Genomic DNA, 21,305 nt, shown 5'->3' with positions numbered 1-21,305 from the left:
TTTTTCCAGAATGCACACATCAACCATAGAACACTTAGGCTTGCTTTGAATCTGGAAATAAATAAGAAATATATATCTTGCAAAACCAACCCTGATTACAAGTTTGCTTGTCTCTCCGTAGCGGACTTTTCTTTTGCTCTAGCACCTACACCCATTCCCATTTCTTCTCAACATTCCAGATCCCCCTACACACACACACACACACACACACACACACACACACACAGTTATGATCTATGTGATTTTGACACACGTAAGTATACACTTACATAATAATCATTATAAACTTATAACACAGAGTTTCTGATCTGATAGTGCCTGTGGTTTCTAGACTTCTCTGCACTTTCTTGCATCTCTGTGTCTTTCTATTTGTCAGTATTTCTGCTTGAAACATCATACCTTTGCCATTTTTCAAACCACAGTTCTCATTGCGTGAACTCTGACCCTGATCATATCAAGCTAAGGCAGGTTTCACATTTTGCATTCATATGTAGCTACATTATGTTGCTGCCATGACTCTCTCTATAGAATGTAAATTACGTGGAACAGAGACTGTGCATATGTATTTTCATCTTCCAATGGTTAGAGGCTACTGGCGCATCAAGGTGATGAAGGAATCGTTCATTAAATTAAAACCATGTTTTATCTCCCTGTTGCCTCCCTTTTTCTTTTTTTCCTTCTTTTCCTCCATATTTCCTCTCTTCCATCTATCAATGGACTCACCTGAATGAACTAAGTGCAACAAATAACGAAACTAAATATACAAAATAGTTACCAATAGGAATATTTCTTCTAGAATATTCAAAACTTACTTAACTTTGGGCCATATTAAGGTGTGAATGAGGAGCACAGAGCATCAGTAAAACCAAATATTTGGTAAATATTAGTATTGAACCACATTAGAAAGTCATTCTTTTTCTTTTATTCAAAAGAAGGAAAAGGAAAGAGTATTTTATGTCTTAGATGTTTGAAGCAACTTTTTTCTAACTTAAAACACATGCAATAGAGACACTGTCTTTCTATACACAGTATTATTCTAAAGGGAATCTTTTTCTCTTAAAAATCTTCTGGTAGTTTGGGCTAAGATGAAATTAGATAAGAACATCTTATGTATTTCCTTATGAGTTTTGTTTCTACACTTTTGATTTGGGCTATAGCATTTTTTTCTGTTATGGATAAGATAACATTAGTGCAAAATAGTAGGCACTGCAGGATTATTTGCCTCTAAGGAATTTTGAAGTGTGTTTGTGTGTTTGTGTGTGTGTGTGTGTGTGTGTGTGTGTGTTTAGAATGATTATCCTTTGAAAACTTATCTCTCTATATTTTATGAAAATTATTATCCTTTTAAAACTGACATTTTCAAATCTGAAGAAATCTCATTATTTTCGATGCATATATTATTTAGTGTCACTTAATATAAAATGAAATGTGAACTTTCTGGTGCATTTCATCTGTACAAATTTTTGCTTATTATTTTCATCTCAGTTGACATATTTTAATGCAATTTCTAAAATATCAACTCAATTCCATGCATAGGTTACACATAAGTTTCAGATTGCCAGATTTTCATTTTAATCTCATGTGCAGACTTTACTTAATTAGGGTAAACATGTATTTATTGATATGTTGCTAAAAGGATGTAAAAATAGCAAGCTAACTTATTAAAATACTATATACAATTTAAATATTTCTGTTTTTAGATTTTGATTTTTGAAATCACATCTTTTTGACTTTCTTGTTACACATTATTATGTTCTATTCTATTGGCTGATGCAAAATATAGTTTCACGTTGGGGCTTAAGCTTAATTGATTATTGAACACCTAAGAAAATAAGCAGTTTGTACAGTTAAAAAATTGTTTATTTTGTAGATTGTTTATTGTTATAGGGGATATTTGTGAACATACAGGGTAGAATTTTTATATTGATTTCTATTGCATAGAGTGTAAGCATTATTTAAAATCTTTTATTGTGTATAATTCATTATAATTGAAGATGAAAAATGCAAATGATATAATATTGCCTATATTATACAGTTTTCTTGTGATTTATTTTTTGATATAATAGACTTGTTTTTTTTTTTTTTAGAACAGTTTAAGTTTCCCAGCAATATTGAGCAAGCAGAAGGTCCGGAGTTTTTCTGTATACTCTCTGCCCCCACTGCTGAGGTCTCCCATTATCAGCATCCCTACCAGAGTGGTCACACTGGTAAAATTGATAAACCTTCTGGACACATCATTAGTATCCAAAATCTATAGCTTACACTATGGTTCACCGTTGATATTGTTCATTCTACTGGTTTGGACGAAGGTATAATGGCATGTGTCCACCATTATAGTATGGCACAAAATAGTTTCCCTTTTCTCGAAATCCTCTGGGCTCTCCACCCAAACCCTGGCAACCATTGATTCTTTTCATGGCTCAACAGTTTTATCTTTTCCAGAATGTCATACAGTTGGAATCATACAGTTTATAGCCTTTATAGATTGACTTCTTTCACTTAGTAATATGCCTTAAGTTTCTTTAATGTCTTTTAATGGCTTGATGTCTCTTTTCTTGTTGGAGATATGATTCATTTTAATGTAAGTTTTAAAATTTGCAAACATATTTATCTTCCATGGCTACATTTGTTGATAGCTGCTTGATGGGTAGAGTAAGATAAGAGAGAAGAACAGATATATGTCCTAAATCACATACAAATTAGAAGTAAAATAGTGACCAGGTGTGGTGGTGTGCACTTGTAGTTCTAGCTACTTGCAAGGCTGAAGTGGGAAGATCTCTTGATCTCAGGAATTCAAGGTTGCCGGGAACTGTGATCATGCTCCTGTATTCCAGCCTGGGCACACAGTAAGACTTCTTCTCTAAAGAACAAAAAGAGAGAAGTAAAATATGGTTATTGTGTTTATCTCCCTTTATCATTAGCAAAAATGATATAAGTGTACTTTTCCCAGTTATCAAATTAGCTAACATATTCACAGGCTTTTGGAGATGTGACATTTTGTTATTGGTTGAAATCACATATTTTATCAAAAATTGCAAACTTTGAGGCAGATGTGTAGGACACACATCTCTAGCTACATTTCTCTATTTCAAAGAGGTCAATGTGGTTCAAAGAATGGTTCACAGATTGGTGCTGCTCTGTAACCTGAGTGGGATGGGTATAGAAATTGAGTGTCAGTCCTGGAAAAGCTTTCACAGCAACTTGACAAAGTAATCAAATTGTATATTGATTAATTCTAATAGCAATACATTTGCTTTTGTATTTTGCATGTCTTCGTTTTCATTTCAATTTTTAATTGCTTAATTTTCTTGTATTTTATAGATGATTGTTCAGTAATGGATTGGAAAAAAATCAAACTATTTCTTCATGACAAATAGCTTTAGAAGTGCTGCTAAATAGTACAGGAATACACAGCAAAGTTTACTGAATTTGAAATTAAACAAAATGAGTGCATAGTAGGTCAACTTTAGTTAACAATAACTTATCGTATTTTTCAAAATAACTAAAATAGTGGAATTAGAATGTTCCTAAACCAAAAATGATAAATGCTTGAGGTGATGGATATTTCAATTTCCCTGATTTGATTGTTACACATTGTAAACTTGTATCAAAACATTATATGTACTCTATAAATATGTATAACTATTATGTAGCCATAAACATTTTAAAAAGAAAATGAGTGAGGTTTGACCTTTTTTCTTTGAACATCTTGACAATAGAAAAATGAAGCACTTTTGTGTCAAGTAGAAAAAAAGTTTCCAGAGGTTTTCCAGCAACTCCTCGCCCTCCCTCTGTGGAAGAGAACCTTTAAGATGGTTGCCATGACCCTTACATTCTGATATTCGTGCTTTTGTGCTCAAATGTGGGCTCATTACTCATTTCTCACAAAACAGTGCTATAGCGACAGGATGTCATTATGAAATCGACTTTAAAAAGACTGCATTCAATAGCAGCCATCCTCCCACACTCTCCTGGAGTTCTCTCTCTAAGGGAGGCCACCATGTGAGTTGCCCTGTGGAGAGGCCCATGTGGCAAGGAACTCGAGCTGAACCAGTGAGAACCTGAAGTCCTCAGTTCAACATGTAGCAAGGAACAAAATCCTGCCCCCAAATACTTGAAGATTTGGAAGATGATCCTCCCTTGGTCAAGGCCTCAGAAACGCAGGCAGCCCTGGATGACACCTTAGTTTTAGCCACGTGAAGAGGTGCAGTTAGCAGCATTCTACTCAACCATGCCCAGATTTCTGAGCCTCAGAAAGTGTAAGGTAAATATCTGTTGTTCTAAGCTGCTAAATGTTGGCATAATTTATTTTGTAGCTATAGACAGCTGATGCATGTTTACTGAGAAAGGGGGCGAGTCACCTACTACCACTGCAAACTCAAGTGGATTCTTGGGAACTGTTGTTAGCTACTGTCTTTCATATAACTCTTGACTGATTATTATAATTCTCAGTTTGAGTTTCAGGAAAACTAGCTATTTTTAAGAAAAAGTGTGTTGATTATTTGTCGGTATTACTTTAGTGTTTTGAATAAATATAAATCTAATATATAAATATTGGGACAAACCCCAAGATATACACATTACACTAAATTTTTGAATAGTACAAAGGGTTATTTTTGAAAATCTCTGTTTATATAATGCCAAAGGGATAAGAAAGGCTAATAGTCACAAACCAAAGTTTTTAGATAAGAATGAATCATATTTTAGTTCAAAGATTTTAGAAACCAGTAAACTATGAATGCAACACTGTTACTGCAGATAATAGCAATTATGCATCAGAATCTCAATTTACGCATGTAGAAACCAAATAACAACAATGAAACAAAAATAGCATCTTAAAAACAAAAATCCAAACCCCATGGTAACAAAACAGCTTTTAGTTGGTATCTAAAAACAGATATGTTCAAAAAAGGTATTCACAGGTATTATTCACAGTAAAGAACTCAGAGGGAAATAAAATTCAGTTATACATATATCCTCCCTGAGACCTAACCAGTGTAAAATACAAAAGAGCTTATTTTTGCTACTAGAGGGAAAAAGAAGCACAGAAATACATTCTTAACACAATAATGAAACAATGAATGTAGCATTTCTCAGGATAGCCCATTCTTAAAAAAATAACTATTACTTTACTTTCATTTATGATGACTGTTACCTATTTTACACAGTATTTGGTTAAAATTTTGAACAGCGCTGTACTTTTATTGACTGTGAAAATATTTAATCAGACTGACATGCATTTAACATGTAAATGTTATATAAATTTATTTTTTATTTATATTTGATGATATGATTAAACATTCTTTTAAATTATATGCAGTATTTAGCTTTATAGAGGATTTAAAAATTATGAATTTTGGACACTAAGATAATGCTGTTATAAATATCAGATGCAAAATAAATATGTAAATACTATAAATATTTTTATAATATTAATATAATACAAATATATTAATATTTATTGTACATATATTATTGTACATGTGGAAACAAATTTTCACAAAGAATGCAAAATAAATATGGAAATATTGGTATTGTTATTTTGCTTAATCACTAAATAATATCTAAAGTTTTGATTTACTAATCTAAGAAGCATTCTAGAATTAGAAGCACATTTTTAGTACTTAGAGGTGCTTGACCTTAATTTAACCTTTGATTTTCATTTTAAATTGAGGATCATGAAAATGCAGAATAGACATTTGAAACCTGTGCCTAAAATTTTTTTGTATAGTACATCATAAAGCTTTTTATAATCATATTTTCCTTGGCTTCAGATTATACATCGTGCTTTCTTTTTCCAAAAATATGATAAATTCATCTGTAGATTGTATCCAAAGCTAGATGAGATATGGATGGTCAGAAAAAAAAAATAAAAGTACTTAGAAAATTTAGAGTTGTTAAGATTTGAGACTAGAGTTATGCAAATCTATTAATGTTCTTAAAATTAATGTTTTTTAAGAACAACAACAATCTTCCCTAGCTCCACAAAAGTTTTTTTGTTTCCTATATGGAAATAGAGAAGTATTCCATTAAATATTGTTTTCCCACTTTTTCGAGCCTTCGTTGATAGGTAAGGTATAGGGCAGTATAAGATAGTGTAGAACAGGGGTCTTTTTCAGTAAAAGACCAGATAGTGAATATTTTAAGTGTTGGAGGCTTTATGGCCTCAGTCATAACTGTTCAACTCTCTACTGTAGTAAGCACTAAAGCAGTTATAACAATATGTGAAAGAAGGGGAGTAACTAATAAAACTTTATTTACAAAAACAAGTTGTGGGACTGGGCTGTAGGCCATCGTGGCTGCTGACCTGTGGTATACTGGAATGATTCCAAATGCAGGCTTTGGGCTACACTTCTGGGGTTCAAATACCAAGAGTACGTCTAAACAGTTCTGTAAATATTAGCATATTGTGTAATTTGTCTTTGCTTCACTTTCACGTCTGTACAATGGGAGTGATAGAATCACTTACCTCTTGCAGATATTGAGAGTAAAGTGTTTAGAATAGTTCTTGGTACAAGGTAAGTGAATAGTAACTTCAAGCCATTATTTTCCTTAAAATTTTTTACATGTGTTAATGTCTTTATAGTTATAATGAAGATTCCCAATATTTAAAAGTTCTTAATTTATTTTGTTTCTTTGTGCCTTTCTTTGACATAAATTAATCAGAAGCTTTATGTATCAATGGAAAATTAGCCAGTACACATTCTCTGTGTATTCAGAGGGATTCTAACCTCAATTTTCAGAGCCTTTCAGAGAAATGAGGAATTATCCCAATGGCACTGTCCTTTTTATACAATGGATTTTATTTATGTATTTAATCTGTGGTGAGTCAGGGAGCATAAAATGCTCTGTAAAAAATAAAGGGCTCACCAAAGTGTTATAAATGAATTCTTTCAGGATTCTAGGCCACAACATGGAAAAATGAGTGCTACTTGGGTAATAAATATGACACTTGGGGGCTTGAAATAGATAGTTTGTCTCATATAGATAATTCCTTTATACCCAGACAAAGCTTTACCTAATCTATCTTGTGATCAAATCATGCCTTAAGTATTTCCACACAGGAAAGTTTCCTCTTTTGTGAAATTTATTGGCTTAGTTATTATGCTAGCCATTCTTCCCATAATAGGATGAGATGTGTAAATGAGATCATATATATGCCATAATCTATAACGCATTTCAGAAGAAAACAGATTTCCATTGCTATTTTTTAGCTTTAGAACTAGCAATGCCTTATGACTTAGCTGAGCTGTCAAAATATAGGAAGCAATAAAGGTTAATTATAATAGAAAATTTCTAAAGTTTTGTTTGAGAGGGTTTGGGGGATTATAATCACAAAATACAAAAATCACAGAAAATTTCCCTCTCAACTCCTTAGCATAGAGTTACAAAATCATTATATTATTTATACTTCTGTGTAGATATATAAAGATTAACAAAGTGTTTGTCAGTAAGTGGAACAGTAGCATATTAAACTTGTGAGGTTGACCGAAAGGATAGAGGCAGACCCAGGATCAGGTTTAGCAAGATTATTTCAGCTTGCCAGGCTGGCTGCCTCACCACAGGCAGTGAAGGCAGCAACCTGGCTTACAGATGATGGGGGTTATATAGGGGGTTTGCAGGTAGCTGGGTGCTATTCTAGGAAAAACTGCATCTTGGTTCTCAGGGGTGGACATTCTGCTTAATTGGGTCAGCATCCAGGGTTTGAGAGCTGGGAATGACCGCATCCTGGAACCTAGGTGTGCTGTTTACAAGGTTTGAGGCTGTTTTTGTTATAAGCTGGGCTTTGCAGGGGAGAATGGGGAGGGGGTCTATGGGCTTGCCTTGATGTGACCCTAACAAAACTTTGCTTTGATTATGGAGATTTGAATGAAAATAAAAAGGTTGTAGAAAGGTTAAAAATCAGGGCTGCCTCTTTCATTCATACTTCCCTCAAATATGAATATTTTGCTTTTTGACCTTCTTCTTGGGAAAAAGTAAGATCTTTCAGTGTGGGACTTCTGGCCCAATCCTTTCTTTCCTGGAGAAGACTAGGGGCACAAAACACTTTCTGCAATTTTTGTTGTGTTTGTAATTATGTCCTATTTGGGTGGAATGTGAGACTAGGACCCATTCTTCCACTTGCTGGATTGGGGAAAAAGAATTCAACAGTGATGGTCATTGCTTTCAAGCAAGACATAAAGCCAATGCATCAAGATTAAGCAGTTAGTCAGGAAAGTAGGTTTTAATTCAGAAGAACTGATGGGTAACAGGGGATGAATTATTTCTTCAGACCATGGGAGAGTTTATCAGTACAGATGTCACTGTGTGGACACAAATGAACCAAGCAGTAGACCTTTCCATGTAAAGGTCAATTCTACACTATACCCAAAAAGGAGACAGCCTTTTACAATAGCACTGCTAAGATGTTCACTGTAATAATATAGTGTCAGTGTATGGTTTGTGGACCTCTAGGGGGTCCCTGAGACTTTTTCATGGAGTCAGCAATATCATAGCTGTTTTTGTAATAACACCGAGACTATATTTGCCCCTTTTATTCTCGTTCAGGAGTGTACAGTGAAGCTTGGCAACATACAACTTCAAATGAGCTTTTTTTTTTCTCTCTTTTTGTTACGACTTTATTGTGGTATAACTGATATACAATAAACTGCACATATTTAAAGTGTAAAAAAATAATAACATGGTGTCAATAAATATAGTTAGTAGTACCATAGCTGAATCTAAAGTTGGTTTGTATGTATTTCAGATGGATGACTGTATACAGAAGTCTTATATGAAATCCTAGAGAGTTTGACATCAGACTTCAGGGAAGGAAGTGAAATACAATGGAAACATTATTAGCTAAACTGTTTTGAAGTAGCTTGACCAGAATATTTTATCCCCCACACGGAACTGGACTGTCTTATTTGCTTAGAATATGAACATATTTTATCAGAAATAGCTACCATTGATAATCATCATTTTGACGTTCATTTTATATTTGAAATGTGCCTTCAAAAGTATTATCCTCTGTGTCTCACTTTATAATGATGTGATCTTTTTTTCTACAGTTAAAAAAAAAAACTTTGGAGCAGTTAATATAAATTGCAACATAGTAGTGGGAATGTACGACAAAGTTTTGTTCAGTAGACTTCAGTCGTGTCTCTGTTTACTAATATTTAAAAGTGGGATGCTTTGTTAGCATTTCTATTCAAACATAGATTTTAGTAAGATTTTATTGCTGAAACAGCTCTTCATAGCCGCTGGGGTGGCTTAAATGGCTTAATAATGGCTACCATAATGCCTGAGGATTACTTTTTATGTTCGTCTGCAGGCATTTATGGAGCTTTTGGGCATCACGACTCCCGTATTCCCAATTGATTCTGTATCAAAATCTATGAGGATGTTTAAACAATCTCTGACCTAGTTCTGTGCCAATCGCAATTATTCCTTCAGACCATGGGAGAGTTTATCAGTACAGATGTCACTGTGTGGACACAAATGAACCAAGCAGTTGACTTTTCCATGTAAAGTCATCCTTCTGACCCACTTCAACTGTACAAAGCCTTGGTTGTAAGCTTATTGGGAAAGGAAACCAGTTTCTTCATGCTGGGTGTGGGGTTTTATACACTGATGACCTTTCTGAGCTTACAGTTATATTTTTTATTTATAAGAAAGTAGAAATTTAGTCAGATATATTTGTATGTTATTTATTCTAGCTAAATTTTATAAGCAATATAAAGGCATAGACATATGAGAGCATAGCTAAATAAATGATGGTAAATTCATACCAAAGGATATTATATAGCTATTAAATATTTTGAAGAAAAAATCCCATACAGTTGTAAAGTGTTCTTAATAAAATATTACAGAAACTTCTACATTTAAAGTGGAATGTTTAATATGCTGTCAATATTATAAAACATTTTTGAAGAAAATCTGTTACTTGTAGCAGTATTTTGTTATAAGATATTTTGATTCATTTGTCTTTATTTACCAACAACTCCACATCAGCAGTCCTCAAATGAGTGATTTTTCTTCCAGAGGACATTTGGCAATAACTTGTCACACTTTTCTTTTGTCCCACTTTCAGGGAGTATCCACACTCGTATCTCATGACTAGAAGCAGGGGACACTGCTAAATAGTGAACAGTGTAGAGGAATGTCTCTCCACCCCTGACACAACAAAGAATTGTCTGGCTCAAAATATCAATAATACCAAGGCTGAGAAACTATGCTCTATAATACATAAGTGTTTTCAATAAAGCGCATATACATTTTATTTAAAATTAGAGAAAAAGATACAGCATTAGAATCACAAGGAAATAGTTTAAATAGTAAAATACATGAATCCAATTTTTATGTAACTTTATTTTATGGAAAACTTATAATATCTTTTCTATAAGTACAAGGCATTGGCAGTGGTGTAATATTAAATTTGAATGGTCTCTGTAACTTACTAGCATGCATTTTGAACGTGTGTGACAAAAATCCAACTTTGCCTCTTGAAACACTCAGGATTGGTTTCAGTCATTTAAACCCAGAATTTCTCCAGTTGAGGGCATTTCTTGTAGTTGCTTTCTAAATCCCTGGTTGACTTACTTTGCATCAAAATTGAAGCCTGAGAACGACCAATATTCACACAAAGCTTTTGAAACAAAAGAAATTGCGCCCGAATGAACATTTATGTGAAAGTACTTTTATTTCTTACCCTGGAAAAATTCCTAAGATTTAATGAGGTGAAATTGGGTTTTTTTCTTTTCTTTTTTTTTTTTTAAATAAACAAGTCTAATGATGTGAGAACATAAAGAATATGTCTAAAATTGGCTTAGTAGTGGAATGACTTTGCATTTCCATCATGTATTTGTTTGATCCTCATAGTGGCCAGACTTCTAGCTTGCACTTGACATAACCAAGAGAACCAAGTTCATGTTTTACAATTGTGATTATGGATTTTTAAACAGCTGTGGTTCCAAACAAACGAAACTTGACCATATTATTCTGAAGGAAGATCATTAAATGTGATTGAGATCAAATTTTAAAATTATGTTTTTTTAAATATGCATTCCCCTAATTCCTGCTCATCTATACAGGTGTTCAGCGTTGCAAATGCCTTGTGCTGTGTGAAACACGCCCCTTTGACATGATCTGACTTCAGTGCTAATACTGACAATCAGTTCTACACCTTTTCCACTTTCTTGGGCTCTGTGATATTTATATGAATGGAGTCACTGTCATAATAAAAACTTAGCCACATCATTTTGGGTGTTGCCACTGGTAGCCATAACATGTCAGAGTAGTCTGAGATGATAGCAAAAACATTTGCCTTCTTGCATTTACTATAGCAATAAGTGTAGGCATTTGCAAATTTGCTTCATTTGACTGTTTTGTTGTTGTTGTTGTTGTTGTTTCTTTGGAGAGGGTCAGTTTAGACACTGGATTTGAAAATAGTAGGAGAAGTTTATGGTTGTTTGTAAGAAAACAGAAAAAGAAAGGATTTGGTGAGCTTGCCCATGGTGTTACCCAAAGACACTGATAGACATAAACTTGACCCTTATGAGTAACTATTAAGTTTACATGGACACAGGGAGGGGAACGCCACACACTGGGGTCTGTTGGGGGATAGGGAGCTAGGGGAGGGACAGCAGTGGGTGGAGAGGTTGGGAAGGGATAACATGGGAGAAATGCCTGATGTAGGTGACGGAAGAGATGGAAGCAGCAAACCACCATGGCATGTGTGTACCTATGCAACAATCCTACAGGATCTACACATGTACCTCAGAACTTAAAGTATAATAAAAAAAAAACACAAAACAAATGATACTATTTATTAAACTACTCAAAAGGTAATAGGGAAATTAGTTTTATAGAGAGCTGCTCTTTCTAAAATTCATTAATATTTTAAATTATCAAATCATAATTTTATACATTTATGGGGTACAGTGTGGTGTTTTAATATGTATACAATATGGAATATTTAAATCACAGTAATTAATATAAAAACAAGATTTAACACCTCCTCTAGTCCAGATACTGTGCTGGCAAATTTCACACATTTGATAACTAACCCCAGTATACCCCCTCTGAAATAGGTAGAGATTATTGTTCCAACTTTAGTCACAGGGATCTGAGGAGAGCCTAGGCCATCATATTTTGTAAAATGATGCAGCTAGTGAGTGGTAGAGCCAGACTTAAAATTCTGGTTTTCCTGTTTCCAAATCCATCACTTATCCATCATTCACGTGTGCACATCGAGCTTTCTGTTCAGCTTCAGGAGAGACCTAAACCTGTAGCTGCCCAATTCCTCCCCATGCTTGAAACAAATAATAGTCATCATTCTCAAATAATAAGATACATTTTTTAAAATAACAGATATTAGATGAGTACGTAATGATGCTTAGCTCAAGTTTTGGGACTTGAGGGGAGTAATTTAATTTGAAAGTCTAATCTTCCAAGAATTGTATCATGCTATAATTGTATTTAAAATATTTTTAAGTTAATACATAATCAGTGTTTATTTAATTATCCAATGACATTATCCTTCCTTAATCGAATCTTAAATAATTTATTGCAAAATCTGTGGGTGTAGATTGCTATAATTTGCCCTCCTCTCGTCCTCTTAATATAACCCTGTCTGTATACAAATATATCAACTACAGTGATGTCATTTTTTTAAATTTGAAGTTGGTGGGGTGGGATTACAGAAGGTAGTGATGAACTGTTAAAAAACTTTTGAGACTTAAAATTTTCATAAATAAAGGGTTGTATTTATTTCTATGATTAAAATCAGTGCTACATTTTCTTCCTTATACATTGGAGACACTAACAAAGAGGTTAGAAAGAAGATTTTAAAAAGGAAAATAAGTCACTATATAAAAGGAGTAACTGCACTTGTATGTTTATCACAGCACTATTCAGAAGAGTAAATGTTTTGGATTCAATCTAACTGCCCATCAACAGAAGATTGGATAAAGAAAACTGAATACTATTCAGTCATAAAAAGAGAATTAAATTATGTCTTTTGCCTCAACATAGGTGGAACAGGAGGCCATTAAGTGGAACAACTCAGAAAGATAAAGTCAAATACCTCATGTTCTTACTTATAAGTAGAAGCTAAATAATGTGTGCACGTAGACATAGAGTGTGAAATAATACACATGAGATATTTGAAAGGATGTGAGGGTGTGAGGGGTGAGAAATTACTTGATGGGAACAGTGTGCAGTATTCAGGTGATGTTTACACTAAAAGCTGAGACTTCATCCATGTGTGATATTCATGTAACAAAGCTGCATTTATTTAAATCCCTTAAATTATACAAAGAGAAGGAATCTCTGCTTAGCCCTGTTGAATTCTGTAAATTATGTAGCTTTCCAATCATTTGACTTGAGTGGGTCTGATAGTATAGAGCTAGGAAATGTGACAGCTTCACTGTGATAAGCCACCCTCCTCTGGCAGGTTACCATAGTGAAAACAGTGCCTTAATTCAAGAGTAACATCTTTTTATTTACCATAAAATATGATATTAATGAGCTACTTCTATAAGGCTTTTAGAATGGTAAAAACGGTAAACAGACGTAGTCCATTTGGCCTTACATTTTTTTTTATTGTACTTTAGGTTCTGGGGTGCATGTGCAGATCATGCAGGATTGTTGCATAGGTACATACATGGCAATGTGGTTTGCTGCCTCCATCCCCCTGTCACCTATATCTGGCATTTCTCCCCATGTTATCCCTCCCCAACCTCACCACATACTGCTGTCCCTCCCCTAGCCCCCCAACAGACCCCAGTGTGTGAGGCTCCCATCCCTGTGTCCATGTGTTCTCATTTTTGAACACCTGCCTATGAGGGAGAACATGCTGTGTTTGCTTTTCTGTTCTTGTGTCAGTTTGCTGAGAATGATGGTTTCCAGATTAATCCATGTCCCTAGAAAGGAGACAAACTCATCCTTTTTTATAGCTGCATAGTATTCCATGGTGTATGTGTGCCACATTTCCTTGTCCAACCTGTCATCGATGGGCATCTGGATTGGTTCCAGGTCTTTGCTATTGTAGACAGTTCCACAATGAACATACATTTGCATGTGTCTTTATAATAGAATGATTTATAATCCTTCGGATATATACCCAGTAATGGGATTGCTGGGTCAAATGGAATTTCCATTTCTAGGTCCTTGAGAAATTGCTATACTGTCTTCCACAATGGTTGAACTAATTTACACTCCCACCAACAGTGTAAAAGTGTTCCTATTTCACCACATCCTCTGCAGCATCTATTTTCTCCAGATTTTTTAAAGATCACCATTCGAACTGGTGTGAGATGGTATCTCAGTGTGGTTTTGATTTGCATTTCTCTAATGACCAGTGATGATGAGCATTTTTCATATGTTTGTTGGCCTCATATATGTCTTCTTTTGAAAAGTATCTGTTCATGTCCTTCACCCACTTTTCAATGGGTTTGGTTTTTTTCTTGTAAATCTGTTTTAGTTCTTTGTAAATTCTGGATATAAGTTCTTTGTCAGATGGGTAGATTTCAAAATTTTTTTCCCATTTTGTTGGATGCCAGTTCACTCAAATGATTGTTTCTTTTGCTGTACAGAATCTGTGAAGTTTAATTAGATCCCATCTGTCTATTTTGGCTTTTGTTGCCAATGCTTTTGGTATTTTAGTCATGAATTCCTTGCCTATGCCTATGTCCTGAATGGTTTTGCCTTAGTTTTCTTCTAGAGTTTTTATGGTGCCAGGTCTTATGTTTAAGTATTTAATCCTTCTGGAGTTAATTTTAGTGTAAGCTGTTCAGAATGGGTTTAGTTTCTGTTTTCTGTACATGGCTAGCCAGTTTTCTTAACACCATTTATTAAAAAGGAAATCCTTTCCCTATTGCTTGTTTTTGTCATGTTGTCAAAGATCAGATGTTGTAGATGTGTGGTGTTGCCTCCGAGGCCTCTGTTGTGTTCCATTGGTCTGTATCTCTGTTTTGGTACCAGTACCATGCTGTTTTGATTACTGTAGCCTTATAGTATAGTTTGAAGTCAGGTAGTGTGATGCCTCCAGCTTTGTTTCTTTTTACTTAGGATTGCCTTGGTTATGCAAGCTCTCTTTTGGTTCCATATGAAGTTTAAGGTGGTTTTTTCCCAGTTCTGTGAAGAAGGTCATTGGTAGCTTGATGGGGATGAGTCAAATTTATAAATTACTTTGGGCAGTATGGCTATTTTCACAATATTGATTCTTCCTAACCATGAGCATGGAATGGTTTTCTATCTGTTTATGTCCTCTTATTTCCTTGAGCAGTGGTTTGTAGTTCTCCTTGAAGAGATCCTTTACCTCTTTGTTTGCTGTATTGTTAGGTATTTTATTCTCTTTGTAGCAATTGTGAATGGGAGTTCACTCTTGGTTTGGCTCTCTTTTAGTCTGTTATTGGTGTATAGGAATGCTTGTGATTTCTGCACATTGACTTTGTATTCTGAGACTTTGCTGAAGTTGCTTATCACTTTAAGGAGATTTTGGTCTGAGATTATGGGGTCTTCTAAATATAGAATCATGTTGTCTGCAAATAGACAATTTGAATTCCTCCTTTCCTAATTCAATACCTTTTATTTCTTTTTTTTGCCTGATTGCTCTGGCTAGAACCTCCAATACTATATAGAATAGGAGTCGTGAGAGAGGGCATCCTTGTCTAGTGCCAGATTTCAAATGGAATGCTTCCTGTTTTTTACCCATTCAGTATGATGTTGGCTGTGAGTTTGTCATAAATAGCTTTTATTATTTTGAGACATGTTCCATTAATAACTGGTTTATTGAGAGTTTTAGTCATAAAAGGCCTGTGGAATTTTGTAGCAGGCCTTCTCTGCGTTTATTGAAGTAATCATGTGGTTTTTGTCTTCGGTTCTGTTTATCTGGTGGATTGTGTTAATGGACTTGCATATGTTGAACCAGCCTTGCATCCCCAGAATTAAGCCTACTTGATCGTGATGGATAAGCTTTTTGATATGCTGTTGCTATTGCTTTGTCAGTATTTTATTGAAGATATTTGCATGTATGTTCCTCATGGATATTGGCCTGAAGTTTTCTTTTTTTGTTGGGTCTCTATCGGGTTTTGGTATCAGGATGATGTTGTTCTCATAAAATGATTTGGGAAGGAATTCCTTTTTTAGGATTGTTTGGAATAGTTTCAGAAGGAATGGTGCCAGCTCCTCTTTTTATGTCTTGTAGAATTTGGCTGTGAACCCATCCGGACCTGGGCTTTTTATGGGTTGTAGGCTATTAATTGCTGCCTCAAATACAGCCCTTCGTATTGGTCTATTCAGGGTTTCAACTTTCTGGTTTAGGCTTGGGAGGCTGCAGGTGTCCAGGAATTCATCCATTTTTTCCACGTTTACTGGTTTATGTACATAGAATTGTTTGTAGTAATCTCTGATGGTAGTTTGTATTTCTGTGGAATCAGTGGTGATATCCCCTTTATCATTTTTTGTTGCATCTGTTTGATTCTTCTCTGTTTTCTTTTTTTATTAATCTGGCTAGTGGTCTATTTTGTTGATCTTTTTAAAACACAAACTTCTGGATATATTGATTTTTTGAAGAGTTTTTTTTGTGTCTCTGTCTTTTTCAGTTCTGCTATGATCTGAGTTCTTTCCTGTCTTCTGCTAGCTTTTGAGTTTGTTGATCTTGCTTCTCTAACTCTTTCATTTTTGATGATGGAGTGTCAATTTTAGATCTTTCCTCGCTTCTCATATGGGCATTTATTGCTATAAATTTCCCTCTAGACACTGCTTTAAATGTGTCCCAGAGATTCCGGGACATTGAGTCTTTGTTCTTGTAGGTTTCAAAGAACATCTTTATTTCTGCCTTCATTTCATTGTTTATCCAGTCGACATTCAGGAGCGAGTTGTTCAGTTTCCAGATGTTGTGCGGTTCTGAGTTACCTTCTTAATCCTGAGTTCAAATTTGATTGCACTGTGATCTGAGAGACTGTTATGATTTCTGTTCTTTTGCATATGCTGAGGATTGATTTACTTCCAGTTATGTTGTCAATTTTAGAGTAGGTGTGATGTAGTGCTGAGAAGAATGTATATTCTGTGGATGTGGGGTGAAGAGTTCTGTAGATGTCTATTACATTCCCTTGGTCCAGATCTGCATTGAAGTCCTGGATATCTTTGTTAATTTTCTGTCTTGTTGATCTGTCTAGTATTGACAGTGGAGTGTTACATTCTCCCACTATTATTGTGTGGGAATTTATGTCTCTCTGTATGTCATTAAGAACATGGTGAGAAATGTCAGATATAGGTGTTGGGGAGGAAGACAGCAAACCACATTGCCATGTATGTACCTATGCAACAATATTGCATGTTCTTCACATGTACCCCCAAACCTAAAATACAGTAAAATATATATTAAAAAAAAACTTGCTATATGTATCTGGGTGCTCCTATATTAGGTGCATATATATTTAAGATCGTTGACTCTTCTTGTTGCATTGATCCTTTTAACATTATGTGATGCCCTTCATTGTCTCTTTTGATCTTTGTTGGTTTAAGGTCTATTTTATCAGAGACTAGGATTGCAACTCTTCCTCTTTTTCATCTCCATTTGCTTGGTAAATCTTCCTTCCATCCCTTTATTTTGAGCCTATCTGTGTCTTTGCATATGAGATGGGTTTTCTGAATACAGCACACTGATGGGCCTTGACTTTTTATCCAATTTGCCAGTCTGTGTCTTTTGATTGGGGCATTTATCCCATTTACACTTAAGGTTAATATTGTTTTGTGTCAATTTGATTCTGCCATTTTGATGCTAGCTGGTTGTTTTACCCATTAGTTGATGCAGTTTCTTCATTGTGTCAATGGACTTTACCGTATGGTATGTTTTTGGAGTGGATGGTACTGGTTGTTCCTTTTCATGATTAGAGGTTCTTTCATGAGCTCTTGTAAGGTAGATCTGGTGGTGACAAAATCTCTCAGCAATTGCTTGTTTGTAAAGGATTTTATTCCTCCTTCACTTATGAAGCTTTGTTTGGCTGGATATGAAATTCTAGGTTGGAAGTTCTTTTCTTTAAGGATATTTAATATTGGCTCCTACTCTTCTGGTTTGTAGGGTTTCTGTGGAGAGATATGCTCTGAGTCTGATGGGCTTCCCTTTGTGGGTTAGCCCATCAGACCTTTCCCTCTGGATGCCCTTAGCATTTTTTCCTTCATTTCAACCCTAGTGAATCTGACGATTATGCGCCTTGGCATTGCTCTTCTTGAAGAATATCTTTGTGGTGTTCTCTGTATTTCCTGGACTTGAATGTTTGCTTGCCTTGCTAGGTTGGGGAAGTTCTCCTAGTTAATATCCTGAAGAGTGTTTTGCAGCTTGGATTTATTGTCTCTGTCACATTCAGGTACACCTATCAAACATAGATTTGGTCCTTTCATATAATCCCAGATTTCTTGGAGGCTTTGTTTATTTCTTTTCACTCTTTTTTCTCTAGTCTTGCCTTCTCATTTCATTTCATTGAGTTCATCTTCAATATCTGATATCCTTTCTTCTGCTCTGTCGATTCAGCTATTGAAAATAATGTATGCTTCACGAAGTTCTTTTGTTGCATTTTTCAGTTCCATTAAGTCATTTATATATTGGTCTCTAAGCTGTTTATTCTCATTAGCATTTTGTCTAGCCTTTTCTCAAGGTTCTTAGTTACGTTGCGTTGGGTTAGAACATGTTCTTTTAACTCAGAGAAGTTTGTTATTAACCCCCTTCCGAAGCCTGTTTCTGTCAATTCATCAGACTCATTTTCCATCCAGCTTTATTCCCTTTGTGGTGAGGCATTGTGATCCCTAGGAGGAGGAGAGGTGTTCTGGTTTTTGGTGTTTTCATCCTTTTTGCACTGATTTCTTCCCATCTTTTTGGATTTATTTACCTGTGGTTTCTGTAGTTGGTGACTTTTGGATGGGGTCTCTGAGTTGGTGTTTTTTGTTGTTGTTGTTGTTGATGTTGAAGCGATGTCTTTCTGTTTTTTAGTTGTCATTCTAACAGGCCCGTCTGCTGCAAGACTGCTAGAGGTCCACTCCAGACCCTGCTTGCCTGTGGATCACTCATGGGGGCTGAATAACAGTAAGGGTTGCTGTCACTTTCTTCTTATCTTTGTCCCAGAAGGGTACCCACCAGATATCAGCCTGAGCTCTCCTTTATTAGGTGACTCCTTGGATATCCAGGGGTTGGGGAGCTGCTTGAGGAGACACTATGTCTGTTATAGGATCTCAGGTTCTGTGCTGGAAGTTCTGTTGTTCCGTTCAGAGGTGCTGGGAAGGTATGTTTAAGTCTGCTGCAGTGGAACTAATAACTGCATATTTTCCCTGGATCTCTGTCCTGGGAAATAGGGCTTTATTTATAAGTTTCTGACATGCTGCCTTTTTTCAGAGATGCCGTGCCCAGCAAGGAAGTAGCCTAGTCACGGTCTGCCAGCAGAGGCATTGCTAAGCTGCCAGGGGCTCTGCCCAGCTGCTATGTAAACTTCCTTGCAGTTTTGTTTACAGAGGTACAGTTAGAAGTGCCTCAGTAATGGTGGACTGCCTCAGTAATGGCAGAGTGCCTCGGTAACAGCCGACACCCTTCCCCCCACTGAGCTGGACCTTCCTGGGTCCAGCTGCGCTTGCTGCCTGTCAATCCTGAGCATTTCAGATTGGTGGTCTTTGTGGGTGTGGGACTCGCCAAGCCAGATCACTTGTCCCCCCATTTTCACCCCCTCTTTTTCATTTGAAGGGATGGCTCTGTCTCCCGGCCCTTCCAGGCGCCAGTTGAAACTGTCTTCTAGATTTGTGTGAGTTTTTGTGCAGGAACCTGTGGCATTGGGTGAAAGAGCTGTGCTGGAAACTAGTAGTGCTTTTTGGCCTGGATATCTCCTGTTCTGTGGGCAGTAAAAACTTGTCTGGAAGTGCAGTGACCACTCACCCTCTGCATTGTTCTCGCTGAGTACTGGACTCCAGAGATGTTCCTATTCCACCATCTTGGATCTCCCTATCTGTACTTTAAAAAATTCTTTTCAGTGTATGTTTCCCTACGTTTGTGCTGTAATGTCATATTTATTAAGTATATCAGAAATATATTGCATTGATTATTTTCCATATTAATGAATTAAACTTTAGGCAGGACTTAATTAGGTGTTCACTTTTTTTCAACCTCTAGGTTGTATTTTGATGAACTTAGATATTCAATTAACAAGAGAATGACTTGCATAAACCATATTTATACTCTATGGGCTATTGCAGAATTGCTTGGTAGCTTCTCTGCTACATGAATAGTTCCATTTACTGTTGTATGAGGGGGAAATGAAGTCATATAATTGGAAAGTGGTAAGATACTTAATTGTTTATTAGCTTAGGGTAATTATCTGCATATTATATTATGTGCTGAATTGTAATTGAAAGCATTGTGTTGTAATATTTAGGAGAAGTGGCAAATAAAAATAGTTAAATTGTTTTAGTAACCTTGACTTGCAATGAAGATGAACACGTTTATTGAAAGACGTTTCTGTAACTTGCAAACAGTGTGTTCCCTTTTGATAACTATTCTTTTTCTCTTGTTTCTTTTTTTATTTTTATTTATTTATTTATTTTATAATTCACTGCTTGCCATTGCAGGAAGTAGAGGTTTGTATACATCTTTTGTGTTTCATATTTTATTTTAGATTTTATATGTACCCTTGCATTTTAATTACTCATATACACTCAATTCACATTATTTTCCCCCTTAGGATGATTATTTCCGTACTTGGAGTCCGGGAAAACCCTTCGATCAGGGTAAGAATCTAATTATTTTAAAATAAAAATATTTTCATATTCATAATCTTGGTACTTGTAGAAATGATATTTATTGTCTAGTTAAACTTGAAAACACTAAATGGAAGAACTTAACAGGAATGGAAAAATTTATGCAATAACTTCTTCCATTTCAGCATATTTTTAGACATAAGTTAATTGGTTATGATTATGTCAGCATGTCTTTTATTTTTAGATACATGTTTTAGATTACTGTTTTGGGCTTCTGAACTTTACCATGTTTATTTTTATCAGTAGATGTAAGTCACTTCATCCAGTTATCAAGTACATTCACTGGGCAATATATTTATTTGTGCAAGCTTTTAAAACAAATGGCTTTTTGGCCTCTTTTCCAATTAATAAAAGGTTTCATTTAAAATGAGTAAATTGGTAATTAGACTCAGCTGGCATCCTAACAAGACCAAAAAGGAAAAGTGTTACACAAAATTAGATCTTCCCCACATCTTCAAACAGCTTGCAGTTCTGATTAACTTACCTTTAAGGGGAAAACAGAAATATGGATGAGAATGAAAATA

General features: G+C 35.3%; 1 protein-coding gene across 6 annotated transcripts in view; it reads left to right on the top strand.

The window, feature by feature from the left end:
• Positions 1 to 21,305, top strand: part of SPOCK3 (SPARC (osteonectin), cwcv and kazal like domains proteoglycan 3) — a 539,501-nt gene that overhangs the window by 168,772 nt on the left and 349,424 nt on the right. For 4 of the 6 annotated variants that reach the window (XM_032298605.1, XM_032298607.1, XM_032298606.1 and 1 more), the window contains exons 3-4: positions 20,593 to 20,601; positions 20,706 to 20,751. In XM_032298605.1, coding sequence (XP_032154496.1) covers positions 20,593 to 20,601; positions 20,706 to 20,751 — 55 coding nt within the window. The remainder of the gene's footprint in view (positions 1 to 20,592; positions 20,602 to 20,705; positions 20,752 to 21,305) is intronic. The other 2 variants (XM_032298609.1, XM_032298608.1) reach the window with 1 other exon arrangement.

Source organism: Sapajus apella, unplaced genomic scaffold (assembly GCF_009761245.1).
Source record: "Sapajus apella isolate SASKATOON/1434 unplaced genomic scaffold, GSC_monkey_1.0 scaffold39, whole genome shotgun sequence".
Lineage (NCBI taxonomy): Eukaryota > Metazoa > Chordata > Mammalia > Primates > Cebidae > Sapajus > Sapajus apella.
This window is presented reverse-complemented; position numbering and strand designations above follow the sequence as displayed.